The sequence below is a fragment of the Camarhynchus parvulus genome, chromosome 10 (assembly GCF_901933205.1).
Source record: "Camarhynchus parvulus chromosome 10, STF_HiC, whole genome shotgun sequence".
NCBI lineage: Eukaryota > Metazoa > Chordata > Aves > Passeriformes > Thraupidae > Camarhynchus > Camarhynchus parvulus.
In genome coordinates, this window is record NC_044580.1 from 14,528,060 (window position 1) to 14,542,089 (window position 14,030).

A 14,030-nucleotide genomic window follows, 5' to 3' on the forward strand; every position below is an offset into this window, starting at 1 on the left:
TGAAAACCTTAAAAGGAGAACATCAACCTTTTCTAGGGGTTATTAGATATGTGAAAAGCTAGTTTAGTGCTAGTTTGAATTCTGAGTGATTGTTTCAGAACATTTTTGCTCTGTACTTAGGCACACTACAGGATCTATGTTAATTATCCTTATTTTAACTGGGTACAGAGAGAATGTGCTTGTTTTTCTTCTGAAAAAGCACATCTGTAGATGAAGAGACAATGTCAGCAGCCTGGTGAAAACAGCTGAGGGATGCATTGCTGTGTCAGCAGAGCCTGTACAGGAAATAGCTGTGGTCTCTTTTTGCCTCTCAGGTGAACATTTACCGCCTGGTCACCAAGGGTACAGTGGAGGAGGAGATCATTGAGAGAGCCAAGAAGAAAATGGTGCTGGATCATTTGGTTATCCAGCGTATGGACACCACTGGCAGGACTGTTCTGGACAACAACTCTGGGAGATCCAAGTACGTGGCTGTGTCAGGAGGCAGAAATGTCTAGAACACGTGGCATAACCAGCCTCCCCTGCTGGCATTTCCCAGTATTTATCTGATAGGGTACAGGGCAGAAGGCTAATAAATCATGGCAGCTTCCACTGATTTGGCTTCTGCAGCCATTTATTTGGATACATAGGATGAACAGAAATTTAAAATTTGTTTTAGGGCACTACTTGTTTTTGCTTCTTTCTCTCACCCAGAGATCATCCTGGTCTGAGGGAACCTGGCTGTGGAACAGCTGCATTTTGGCAGTGACCTCAGATGCTCTTCATTTTCCCCAGTAGATGGAGGTGGTTCCCATTGCAGTCTTTGTCTGTGCTGGAGCAGGAAAGAGAATAGTAACAAAGCTTTTTATAGTGCTGGGTAGAAAACTTACTCCTTGCTTCAATTCGGAAAAACTTTGGTATGGTTTTGTGCTGTAGCAGTTCTGGCTGAACAGCTCAAAACACCTTTTCCTTCTTTTCTTCTTGCAGCTCAAATCCCTTCAACAAAGAGGAGCTGACAGCTATTTTGAAGTTTGGAGCTGAAGATCTTTTCAAGGAGCTTGAAGGAGAAGAGTCAGAGCCTCAGGTAGTTTGAAATGGAAATCACATAGCAGTTTGTAGTGCTCTCCAGGTCTGCAAGAAGGACTGTGTGTGGTTGCTCCTGCTTTGTTCTTGCCCTGTGCATGAGAGCAAGTTGTTGAATAGGACATGTGGGAGTCTGGAGAAGCTGGAAGCAGAGTCTGGGACTGTGGGATCAGGGTTTGAGGAGAGCCTTGTTGTTGGGGATTAAATGGTAATGGTCACCCAGGGAGTCCCTTGCCTTCTGAGGATTATTAGCTAGTGACAGCACAGCCTGCTGAAGGCTCCTCTCCCTGCCTCTTCTGAGCACTTGCTCAGAACCCTTTTTTGGTCGTTGTGAGCGAGGCAAAAGTCAGCAGCAGTGAACAGGTCGCTCTCTCCTGCCTTGGTGCAACATTGCTTGACAGTTCAGCATTGAGTGACAATTCAACATTGCTTGACAGTTCAGCATTGAGAATTTGACCAATTCTCTTAATGGCCCAAGCAGCAGAGTTCTCCCCAGGGAAACAGTCTACAGTTCATACATCTCACTGCCTGGAAATTTTCCCCACTGTTCAGCCTCGATGGTCCTTTCCTTCTGTCACCTTATTTGTACTTCATTGTCCCACTTGAGACAGTTCATCCCTGCCCTCTGGGATGACACCCTGCAGATATTTGCACTTTATTTAGCTCATATCAGCACACGAGCCTGTTCTCAAAGCCTCTTACATCCTGCTGTGCCTGGCACCCTCTGCTTTATCCCTTCTTCTCCCTGACTGGCAGGAGATGGACATCGATGAGATTCTGCGTCTGGCTGAAACCCGGGAGAATGAGGTGTCCACCAGTGCCACTGACGAGCTGCTCTCACAGTTCAAGGTATGGACCCCTCCAGGCTCTGTGCTGGGTTTGGGAATGTGGCTCCTCACACCCTGAGGTCAGTAACAGGCAGGAACACCTCACAGAGATCTCAGAATCACAGAGTGGTTTGGGTTGGAAGGGAACTTAGAGATCACCCAGTTCCAGCCCCCCCTGAGGTAGGTATTAATTTAATTTCAGGAAAGTGGTTTTGAAGGCTGTGAATAAAATGCAGAATTTACCAAATTTGGAAACAAACCCAATAATTTACAAATACTCAGCAGTACTCCTTAAACTGCACGTACTTCCTCAAAAGCTGTTAGTCCAAAGAAGGGCAAGGAGCCAGGAATGTAGTGGCATAGGGATCAATTATGGAGTAGTCATGGAAGTGTTGGCAGAATTCCTGTGGAGAAGGAGTTGAGGCTTAGCAGACAGCTCTGGGGTGTTCCTGCCAGGGGAGGGAATTGCTAAAACTTCTCCTTTGCTTGTAAAAGGTTGCCAACTTTGCAACCATGGAGGAGGAAGAGACAGAGCTGGATGAGCGGTCCCAGAAGGACTGGGATGATATCATTCCAGAAGAGCAGAGGAAAAAGGTGGAGGAGGAAGAAAGGCAGAAGGAATTGGAGGAAATCTACATGCTGCCTCGAATCCGGAGCTCAACAAAAAAGGTACAACCCATCGTGAGGGGATGAGAGGCTGGAGGAGAGAGATGCCAAAGAGAATGCTCAGGGGAAGCCTCCTTGTCATCTGAGCTCCTTTCCCTCCTCCAAAGTTGGTTGGGAATAAAGCACAGAGGTGGCACAGTGACCTCTTGTTGGCACTGTGCATTCCACCAATGGTTTGGGATGCAGCCTGAGGGCCCAGACTGGACTTGGTGCGACTCATCTCACCTTGGCAGACAAAATCAAAAGGATCTGCAGTGACCACAAAGCAAAGTACCCAATTGTATTGGACTTTGCTGCAGATTTTGCCATTTCTTGGCTGTCTATTTTCCTTGGACTCTCTAGTTCCCTGGGTGGTGCTTGCCTAAATCTGGATCCTGAGGAGCAAAAGAAATGGTGTCTTCCCAAGTTCTTCTTTATGTAATGGGATGTATCCCAGTCCAAAAAAAAAGCTGACTGTGCAAGGATGCTTTGCTGGGATGTGGGACTTTAAGGGGTTGGAACTGTTCTATGGGGTGAGCTGGAGAAAAACATTGATGTCTAGAACACAGAGAAGGGTAATTCATGTTGGATGAATCCAGATTAATTTCTGAGGTGTCCTGGTTTTCAAAATAGTCTAAGGCACTGTGGCACAAACTCATGGAAATCAATATTTTAACATCTCTTAGTAGATCAAACTGCAATTGTGAAACTGGTGGTTGCAAAGGGAGGATGACCACCACAACCTGAGCCAGCTGGGAACTGCAAGGATGTGCAGCCTCTCTGGGCTGGCCACACGGGCTCCTGCATCTTCAGGAATGGATGCTCATGTGGTTTACAGTCCATTAAATAGTGCCAGTGCACAGAGGGACAGAAAAGGTTGCTAGCTGATTAGATGAGCAGTTGTCAAGTGTCCTGCTGTTTCTCTGGTACCTGCAGGCTCAGACAAATGACAGTGAATCTGATGCAGAGACCAAGAGAAGGCTTCAGAGATCATCTGGGTCAGAAAGCGAGACTGACGACACCGACGACGAGAAGAGACCCAAGCGCAGGGGACGCCCTCGGAGTGTCAGAAAAGACACTGTGGAAGGATTTACTGATGCTGAAATCAGGAGGTCAGTGCTGGGCACAAGGGACAGTTCAGAAGACAAATATAGAAATCCCATGCAGGTGGGGAAAATCCCAGATTAATCCAGGATGTGTTCACCTGTAAGCACGTCAGTGGTTAGGCAGAGCTGGTTCACTGGCACAGCTTCTGCACCTTTATATAGCTCAGTTTGATCCCAGCTGATGGCCTTAACATTCAGGTCAGTGCAGAATGGACTGGATTGTCTGTAGTTAGGACACAGTGAAGCTGGTGCCTTCCTAAAATTAATCCATGCTGTTACTGCCCTTTGTGGGCCAAGTGGATGGAGCTAATGCTGTATAACATGTGAGGTCTTAGGTGCCATGAGCTGCAGAGCTGGAGAAGCCAAGGGCTCTGGCCTTCCTGACACTTTTCTGGCAGTCATCCTGCTGATTTAAGCTCTCAGTGAAAGGCAGGTTCTGGCAAAATGACCTCATGAGAAGCACTGGTCCTGTTGATCCGAGTGTGTCAGTCTCTGATGACAGCTGGAGACTGAATTTCAGAACATTGTTTTCTTCTCCTATCTTCTAATTCTTGAGTCTTTCCCAGAGATCTTTGTCTTACAGCTCTACCCAGATGTTCAGCCAAAGATGGAAGAGAGGGAGTTATGAGTTTTCCTTAACTCTCTATCTCTGAGCTGGTGTATTTTTAAGCAGGAGATAACAAAAGTTTTGGGCTGTGATAGCTGCCCCATAACCATCTTGAAACCATGGAGCAGGAGGATGTGTTACAATATGCAATATAACAGCCATTTAGGTTATTGTGATGTAGCAGAAAGGGGCTGAAAGAATACAAAATGAAAATGAGAAGGCAGAAAATTAATTCATTTAAAAAATAACCTGTAGTTGTAGCCATTGTGTCTACTCCCAGCTCAAGGCAATGTTTGATTGCAGCAACTCTTGCTCTAAAGATGTGTTAGCCACAGCAGGGATTTTCACAATAAAAATAAGACAGGAAAATAAATAGCAAACCTCATCTGCAAACCTCTGTGATGGATTGAACCACATTTGGCTCTTCTGTGATGGGTTGCTACATTTACAGCCCGAGCTTTAAAATTACTAATGACATTGATTTAATGCCTCTTTTCTTCCTGGAAAAATGAAGTTAATAATTACCAACATGGTGTGAGCCAATGCTTTCTTCTATTTTTTTTTTTTTTGCCCTACAGTAACCACTCTCCTTTTTTTTTTTTACCCCTCATCTGTCAAACACTCAACATTCATAACAATGTTGTGTTCTTCTTCAGCCAAGGTCACAAAACTCTTTGTGGGGGCTAATGGATGAGGCTTCCCAGTGCTGAGGGATGCTGAGCTGATCAGTGGGGAATGCAAGGGTGATAATGTGACAGGCTGTAATTAATATATTCAAGCATATTTGTGATATAGGACCTACTTTTTATAGCAGCTGGTTTAGTTTTCCTAAATTTTTTTTTCTCCTTAGGTTTATCAAGGCTTACAAGAAGTTTGGATTGCCTCTTGAAAGGTGAGTCCCAACCTGGCCGTGCTCCAGAGGGAACCATGGAGGCACATTGTACTCCTGAGCACTGCAGGCACACATTGCTCTGGGTGTTTGACACAGCCTGCACAGACAGCACAAGCCTTGCTGTCCTGCCACAGACCCCAGGCACTGCTGTGCACTCCCTGGTGCCTCTGTTGATGGGCACTGATGAATGCTGGCTGAAAACCAGCTGGAGCAGTGGTGGTGCCAGGCTGTGACACAGCAGGGTCCTGCTGGCACAGTCCTGCCCTTGGGGCATTCCCACTCTGCCCAGAGAGGAGAGGGAGCAGCTGTCAGAACAACAAATGCTACCCAAAACACTTGCCAAGCTTCTCTATGCACGTTAGCCTCAGGACTGAATTTGGAGCATCTCTCCATGCTCTTTCCCTGCTGAAGGGAAACAAAGAGGCACCATCCTTAAACATGGATCTGCACAGCCCTGGCTTTAGAAAGGTCTCAGGGCTGAGACAGAGTTCCCTGAATGTATTATAGGAGAACTTCAGTGCCTTTTTAGCTGGTTGTACTCTCCTGGTGTGAAACGCAAGGCTTGCATGTGAGTCTTGATGTTACTGACTTCAGGCAGGCAAAAGGGACAGCAGATGGCAGCTTTGGCCCATCAAATGGAGTTAATGTGGAGCTGGAAAAGCCTGAGGGAATACTGGACAGTCACAGAGGGTCCCTGTTGTTCCCAAGAGAGACAGTTCTCACCTTTGCTTTGGTACTAAAAAATCCAAAGGATTGGATCAGTTTTTTTACATCTGCACTGCAGCTGTTAGACCAAAATAAAGACAAACCTGGGTTGTTTCCTGCACAAACTCAACTCATGCATGTTTTATACATTCACATTTGTACAGCACTGAGCTGTGAAACAAGGAATAGGAAGTGATTGAGAGAGGAACTGCTGTATCACACACAAAACTGTCCCTGTTCCCCAGGCTGGAGTGCATTGCCCGGGATGCTGAGCTGGTGGACAAGTCTGTGGCTGACCTGAAGCGTTTGGGAGAGCTCATCCACAACAGCTGTGTGTCAGCAATGCAGGAATATGAGGAGCAGCTGAAGGAAAATCCAGCAGAAGGTGGGCAAGGGGGTTGTTAGGGTGCTGCTGTTAGGGTGGTTTTGGGAGTGTTCCATGGAGCTTGTGAGGAAACCATTCCAGTGCTGGACAGGGAGGCCACACTGTGAAGCAATGAACAAGAACACACTTAAACCACCCCAGCTCTGCCAGGCAGCTCTCACCCTCAGAGAGGAGCCCCTGAGCTTTCTGCTCAGATTGGACAGTGCCACTTGGGTCTGTTGGCTTCTGCTGGACATGAGTTTTTGTGGGGAGAGGCTGAAGTGACCAGGTCATTGAATGCTGGGCCACAAAGCAAAGCAGATCTTATTTTAACTGGAAATCAAACTGGTGCTGTGTACTGCAGAGTAAAGCTGGGTCCACAGCAATTCCCAGAGCTGGAATCACCACCCACTCTCTGTCTGGCTGCTCTTTGCTGTTTGTTTGGACATACAGAGTCAGGGATGGATTTCCTGCTGGGTCTCTGCCTGCTGCAGCTGACCAGGACTGCAGAATCAACAGCTCCAGCGTACTTAAAAGTATTTTTAAGAAAATGGTACTGGGAGGTGTTGAAATTGCAGATCTAAGTGAGTTAGTGGAAGAAAACTTCTATTTTGGGCCTTACGTTTAAATAAGAGGTTGCAGGCAAGGTCTTGATCACTGTCTGTGGAGCCATTTTACAAAGACACTTCCTTCTGTAAGAGTTCCCTGAATTGCTGTGTTTTATTGCTGAGCAGGGAAAGGACCTGGAAAGAGACGAGGTCCCACCATCAAGATTTCTGGTGTCCAGGTCAATGTGAAATCCATCATCCAGCACGAGGAGGAGTTTGAAATGCTGCACAAATCCATTCCCTCGGACCCAGAGGAAAGGAAGAAGTGAGTTTGGCTAAGTAGGCAATGCAGAAAGGGGCTCAGGGAGTTTGGATTTTGTAGTGGGAAGAGAATAGCCTGGATGTGTGGATTTGCTTTGTCCTCCACAGCATTAAAAGCAGCTCGTGTTTGAAATGCCTTTAGGTACCGCCTGACGTGCCGTGTCAAAGCTGCTCACTTTGATGTAGACTGGGGAGTGGAGGAGGATTCTCGCTTGTTAGTGGGAATTTACGAGCATGGCTATGGAAACTGGGAGCTGATTAAAACAGACCCGGAGCTGAAGTTGTCTGATAAGGTAGGTGGCTTTGCTTGCTGCTTCCATTGGGTCCATTGCAGTGCTCATAGCAAACACACCTCATGTACTCCAGAAACAGATGTTTATGTTTGTAACTACTCCAAAAACCATGATCAGTGATAATGAGGAAAATGGTGACCTTTATGGAATGCTGCATGCTGGATGGAAGGCAGAGTTGTGCCGTTTGGTGGGCAGTACCAGGTGAACCACACTGAACTGATGCAGGCAGAAAGTGGCAGTGCTAACATGTGTGGTTCCATGCTCAGGATGGAAGAGGCTGTGGCTTGATGATGTTTCCTCGAGCATCTCACAAGAAGCTGAGTGTGAATTTCTGAGTGGAAATAATTTTTCACAGATTTGACACTGCTTATGTCAAGGCTGGTCCGTGTTAGCTTCGAGGGTATGGTTACACAACTGGGAATGGGAATGGCAGCACAGCCAGCTGGAAAGCCTCCATCTAGTTCCTCTGTTCCTCAGTCATCCCCACAAGAACAGTTTACAGGCACCATGTTGAAATGATCTGGGTTAAAAATAATCCACCATGTGTTGTGTCAGTGTGGTGGAAAGAGTGTGGAAACTGCAGCACAGGGCTGAGGAGCACTGGGAGTCTCCACACCAGCTTTGCTGCCAGCCTGCAGCATTCCCCTGACATCCCTGCTGGTGCTTCTAGCAGAGATCAGGCTCTGCCTGAGAGCCCTCCATGTGTGGAGCTCAGAAAGGCATTTTGCAATGGAAACAGCTGCCTGAAACACGCCACCCATTTTCCAGTGAAGTATGAAGCAAACCTAGCTGGCAAGCCGAGCTATTTCCTCCACAAAGTGTCACCTTTCAGCCTTGTTTTCCACTAAAAGTTGTGCATCTGTGCCCCTGCTGTAGCAATGTCTCAGGTTACCAGAGTGACTGGGCTGCTGTGACCCAGCTGCCACAAACAAATCTGAGGTGTCAGGGAGAGTGGACTCAGTTTTGCAGCTCAAAGTCCCAAATATAGCTTGTAAAGGATTTTTTTCCTTCAAGAGACCTTAGCAAGCTTGCAAGCCTTGGGATCCTTTAACTTCTGCAGGATTCCATGGGGAGGGATGTTTGCTTGCTAGGAGCTTTGCCTTTGGCCAGACAGGGACAGTCTGAGAGGGGGAAGGAGGGCTTGAACCTTCTTGTTCCCCCAGAAGGTGCAGCATCTTCTGCCCTTTGCTGGGCCTGGAAGGACTGCTGCTAATGTGTAAATCTTCTGTCCAACTTTGTGCATATGGGTGTATATATATATTTTTTTTTTTTCTGCTTTATCAAAGATCCTGCCAGTTGAGACAGATAAGAAACCTCAGGGAAAACAGCTCCAGACCCGAGTTGATTATCTACTGAAACTGCTGAAAAAAGATCTGGACAAGAAAGAAAACATGAAAGATGGGGAAGAGGTGAGATGTGGCTCCTTGATTCTGGGGGTTTCAGGGTTGGCTGATGGCAAGAGACACCCTGTGTTCCCTCAGTTCACCAGACATCATTTCTATGAAGGAATATGGACTTGTTGTCTGATTACATTGTGATAATTCTCATTTAAATGATAATTAATAAAGGGCCGGTTATTACTGCTCTTACTGAAGGATTTGGGCTCATCAGGTTTCCTGCCAGCCTGGAGGACCTGCAGCTGTTTGCATAATGTTCAGGAGATGGGAAATGTCCCCAGGAAGCAGCTGTAGCTATTTGCTTTCCCTGACTTGTTCTATGTTTTTACCAGGGCAAGCTAAAGAAGAGGAAACCACGAGTGAAGAAAGAGAACAAGGCTCCCAAAGTCAAAGATGAGCATGGGAATGAACTCTCCTCTCCTCGGCACTCAGACAACCAGTCAGAAGAGGGTGAAGTCAAGGTGGGTCAGCCTTGGTGAGCAGTGGCTTTTCCAGGTTTCCTTGGGCTCTGCTCTTACTGCCCAACCTCACCTTGGGAAGCATTCCCATCAAAGCCCCCAGGAGTCAGAAGCACTAAGAATGAATTCCCACAGGATTGGCAAACTCACAAAACCACCCATACAGCTATTGGTGTGAAAGAAGGACCTTTCCCACCTATTCTTTCAGCTCAGTGCTTTAAGGGATTTGGGGCATCCCAGAATGGCCACAAACATCCACACATCGACTCAGGGGAAAGGTTGTCTCAGGACAAAGCCCGTTGCCCTTATAAAGGAGAGAAAGAAGAATTGTTTCCCTCTCCTTTTGGGCACGTCAGCCTGTGGTGAAGCTGGAGTTTACCAAGGTCATGCTGTTGCTTAGAAAATGTTCAGACTTTGAGTGGTTTGGCTTGCAGTCTGAGGCTTTTTGTTCGTGTGCTGATCAGTATCTACCTCAGGGGCTGATCGTTCTGGAGTGCAGCTGGCACAGGAGAGCAGGGCTGCTCTGCAGCTTGCCAGCTTGTCACAGAGTGGGGCTGCTCTGGTTTTCATACCCTTTTGTCACCTTTGGGAGGATGGCAGCTGCTTGAGCAGGGCTTGATGTCTGCTTAAAGAGGTGTGAGGGTAAATCTGGATGGACCTCAAAAGTTGCCTGTGTTTTAAGGATGTTTTATGGAAGAAAATGTACATGAGGCGAGGGACTCCAACTTTGTGCTGTGACTGATATTCTAGGAGGATGGCTTGGACAAGAGCCCAGTGAAAAAGAAACAGAAGAAGAAAGAGAACAAAGAGAATAAGGAAAAACAGACATCCTCTAAGAAAGAAAAGGAAAGCGATAAAGAGAAAAAGAAGACAAAAGACAAGAAAGAGAAGGTATGTGGTACTTTCAGGAGCAGCATGATAGGAGGACAAACTGAGCAGGACAAACTGAGACTTAGGATTCATTGAAGGCCTTGTGGGATGAGGGGGTATCCCTTTTTCAGCCCTTCTGAATTGCCATAAAAAGTAGAAAAGATGGTATGTCCTAAAGCTCCATGGAATGTGACCAAAACGGAAGAGATTTTGTCAGGCTGCCTTTCAAGTACATCTGTCCCTGTGACATGGATATGGCCACAGAGCTGATGCTAAGGAAAGAGCCTGGAGCACTCAGATCAAAGTTCTGTCCAGCTGTGATTTATCACAGGGTTGGCAGGTCCTTGTCTGTATTCCCCTTTAATTTAAACTCACCCAAATGACCCAAGTGTCTGCACCATCAAGACTGTAAGTTGTCATTGTCACTGTTCAGGACTCAACAGAATGAGTGTTTCAACATCATTGGTATGCTGGAGACTCAAATGTCTCTTGAATTTTGGGTACAACTGCCCTGAGGCTGGGTGCAAATTGGAAGGGGGGCAAAAGCTTCCATGATAATGACCTGAAGTACCTGTCCAAGGAACAGGTATGTACTACATGCCCAGTGTATTTTGACACTGAGGTCATAAGTGCAAACTAAGAAGTTTTGTTGCCTATGTAGGGGAAAGTTTGCTTTCTAGAGATTTTTGGTGTGGCTTTGACTGCAAGTAAGTCATATAGGTAAAAATGTACATGAGTGTGAATATCGTATTCATGTCCAAACTGTTGGCTCTGACTTCTCCCTGCTCCCTCGTGGATGACATAAAGTTAAACAGAGCCATTGCAGCTCAACAGTTGGAGATTTTGGGAGGAAAGTTGTAGGAACAGTGCCCAGGTTTAGCAGCTGCCAGTAACAATAGTGTGGAGGTTGTTAGCTGGGTCACTGGGGATCCTCCATCCTGGCTCATCGCGTGATCTGTGTAATTTGTCCTTGTGAAGCCTAAAGGTGCAGAGGCCAAATCTGGAAGTAAAGGGAAGAGATCACAGGGTCCTGTCCACATCACTGCAGGGAGTGAGCCAATCCCCATTGGAGAAGATGAGGATGATGATCTGGACCAAGAAACATTCAGCATAGTGAGTATTTTCTTTGGGAAATGGGAGGGCAGTGCTGAGAGCCCAGCGAAGTTACAGAACACCCTGCAGCCTTACATTCCCTCTCTTGTAGAAGCCAAGGAGCCACTGAAGCTCTTTCAGGCAAGGAAATGCAGGGGAGCTTTGAGGGTGACCTTGTTGGAGGTGCAGAGCTGTGTAAATGCACTCACAGCAAACATGCCCACAAGGCTCGTTGTAAAAGTTGCCTTTTAGTCAAAGTTGTCATGGAAGATTCTCCTTGGCTGAAATATCACTTCGTAAAAGCAGTTCTCTCAATGCAATTTGAGAGAATTCTGTATTTGCTGCAGGTCCTGTGGGGTTTTTTGTCTTTTTCTTTAACTTTCCTTTTGTAATGTACAAAAGATCCAGGCAGGCAGGCAGAAAACCTGTCTGATTCCCCATCTATGCGCAGTGTTGATGTGCCCAGGCCGAAAAACATGGTGCTTTCATCTCATGTCTGCTAGTTTTGGTAAAAGCAAGCATTAAAGTGACCAAAGATGAGATTGGACAGGAATGAATTGAGCAGTTTTTCAGCTGGGGTGGCTGGTTCAGTGTGTGGAGGCTTGGATACACTTCCGTGCAGGGGCAGACTATGTGTGGTTACTGCTTGCAAAGCAAATTGTTCCCTCCTAAAAGGCAGGGGCAGTGGAGGCGGGGAAAATAATGTCTTTTACTGATGATTGTCTGCAGCTTGTCTAACAATTTGCTATTTTATAGCTGATTTCTCCTTGCCTAATGGCCAGATAAAGCTAAACGAGCTTCTTTTTGATTAACAGGGCAATGATGTAGAGCCCTCTGCCAAATTAATCACTTTCTCCTCTCTGTTGTTCTTTCAAGTGCAAGGAAAGGATGAGACCAGTCAAAAAAGCACTGAAGCAACTTGATAAGCCTGATAAGGGACTGACAGTCCAAGAACAGCTGGAGCACACACGCAACTGCCTCCTGAAAATCGGTGATCGAATCTCTGAGTGCCTTAAAGCCTACACTGACCAGGATCACATCAAGCTGTGGAGAAGGTGAGGGATCATTTTGTTTTCCTTAGCTGGTGTAGGATATTTTGAAATGGTAGTCAGAGGCTGCTGGATTTTTTGTGGATGGATGGATGTGCCATTTGCCTCTTACTTAATCCATGAAATCTTGTGATTTCTGCTCCACTCAGCCTACAGAATCACAGAATCATGGAATGGTTTGGGTTGGGAGGGACCTTAAAATCACCCAGTTCCAACCCCCTGCCATGGGCAGAGACACAGTTCACTAGACTAGGTTACTCAGAGCTCCATTCAGCCTGAACCTTGAACAGGGATGGTCTTCCATCACCAGTCCCAGGCAAATGTTTTGTCTTCAAGTTGTCCTGGTTTCATTAAAATTTATTCCAAAGCTAAATCACATAAACCTCTTTATTTTACTTTGAAGAATGTGTTTCCAGCCCTCCTGATCATCTTGTCCTGAGCTGAGACTGTTTTGCAGAGAGGGTAGAATGAATTTGATGTTGGTTTGGAAGCCATTGGCAGTTAATGAGCTGCTGTAGCACTTAACAGAAAATGTTCATGTCCTTCTAGGAACCTATGGATATTTGTGTCAAAATTCACAGAATTTGATGCCAGAAAACTACACAAACTCTACAAGATGGCTCATAAGAAAAGATCACAGGAAGAGGAGGTGAGACCTAAAGTGCTTTCCTTTTAATTTCTGTCCTTAAACGTTGCTGCACTGGAAGTGCCAATTCTTTCTGCCTCTTACCATGGGTGTTCTTTGTTGTTGGCACTGTGATTTTCTCAACATCTAAACAGTCTGATTGCATTTGCCTTCTTTTTCATGTGGCATTTCTGGTCACTTTGTCCTGGCTGTCCTGACCAAGCAAAAGCATTGTTTGGTGTGGCATGTGATGTTCAGTTGCCCTGTGGAGTGAAAAGCCTGGGCGTGCTGCCCTGTAGAGATCAGGTGTAGAAGCAGAACTGCCAAACTGTGCCTGTCCTCCACCACGTTTGTGCCGTTCTTGAGCACAGAGTTGGCTCACCTCAAAGAGGCAGGAAAATCCAGAGCCTGGCAGACAAGCCTGGCTCACAGTCCTGCTCTTCTGGTGGGAGAGCAGCTGAGCTGTATCCCTCTGTTGCACCTTGCAGGAGCAGAAGAAGAAGGAGGACATGTCCAGCATGAAGAAGCCGTTCCGCCCAGAGCCCTCAGGCTCCAGCCGCGATTCCGTGGTGTCCCAGTCCCACGTGCCTCACAATCCTCACTCCCAGAAGATCCACATGCCCCCTTCACACACCCAGCAGCAGATGCACGGGCACCCCCGGGACAACTATGGCCACCCAAACAAGAGACATTTCAGCAACACAGGTGAGCGCTGGCAGGCCAGGAGAAACCTTTCCTTGTGACCTAACGCTCCTGGACACAAATCCTTCTGGGACTTGTGGCTGCTGAGGCAGAGTGGAAATTTTTCAGGGTAGAAATCCATTTTGATTTGGGTAGAATGTACATCTTTAGGTATGTAGCTTGCTGTGTAGTCTGACTGCAAAAGCCTAGGCTCAGAGAAGCTGCTTCAGTGAAGGACAGAGGTAAGGAGGGGGGAGACAGAAGGTGATAGACAGAGACAGAGACTGCTGTGAGAGCAGGTCAACCTGACCTAGGAATTCTTTCTGATAAAGAAGAACTAGCAGCAAATGTCACGTGAAATTCGTAAAAATGAATATATATGAACCTATTGTGAAATTGTATGCATATGTATTTGAGAAAGGGATAAAAAGAGACCTGAAGTTCCCAGAGGTACGCATGTCATTTTAGGGGAATGATTCCCACGTGCG

The 14,030-nt window shown here is 46.6% G+C and overlaps 1 protein-coding gene across 2 annotated transcripts in view; it reads left to right on the plus strand.

The window, feature by feature from the left end:
* Positions 1 to 14,030, plus strand: part of CHD2 (chromodomain helicase DNA binding protein 2) — a 70,191-nt gene that overhangs the window by 51,270 nt on the left and 4,891 nt on the right. For both annotated transcript variants that reach the window (XM_030955194.1, XM_030955193.1), the window contains 16 exons: positions 315 to 463; positions 967 to 1,063; positions 1,819 to 1,911; positions 2,385 to 2,558; positions 3,471 to 3,646; positions 5,098 to 5,139; positions 6,090 to 6,229; positions 6,943 to 7,081; positions 7,220 to 7,370; positions 8,657 to 8,779; positions 9,100 to 9,228; positions 9,976 to 10,116; positions 11,074 to 11,208; positions 12,064 to 12,242; positions 12,786 to 12,885; positions 13,350 to 13,566. In XM_030955194.1, coding sequence (XP_030811054.1) covers positions 315 to 463; positions 967 to 1,063; positions 1,819 to 1,911; positions 2,385 to 2,558; positions 3,471 to 3,646; positions 5,098 to 5,139; positions 6,090 to 6,229; positions 6,943 to 7,081; positions 7,220 to 7,370; positions 8,657 to 8,779; positions 9,100 to 9,228; positions 9,976 to 10,116; positions 11,074 to 11,208; positions 12,064 to 12,242; positions 12,786 to 12,885; positions 13,350 to 13,566 — 2,185 coding nt within the window. The remainder of the gene's footprint in view (positions 1 to 314; positions 464 to 966; positions 1,064 to 1,818; positions 1,912 to 2,384; positions 2,559 to 3,470; positions 3,647 to 5,097; positions 5,140 to 6,089; positions 6,230 to 6,942; positions 7,082 to 7,219; positions 7,371 to 8,656; positions 8,780 to 9,099; positions 9,229 to 9,975; positions 10,117 to 11,073; positions 11,209 to 12,063; positions 12,243 to 12,785; positions 12,886 to 13,349; positions 13,567 to 14,030) is intronic.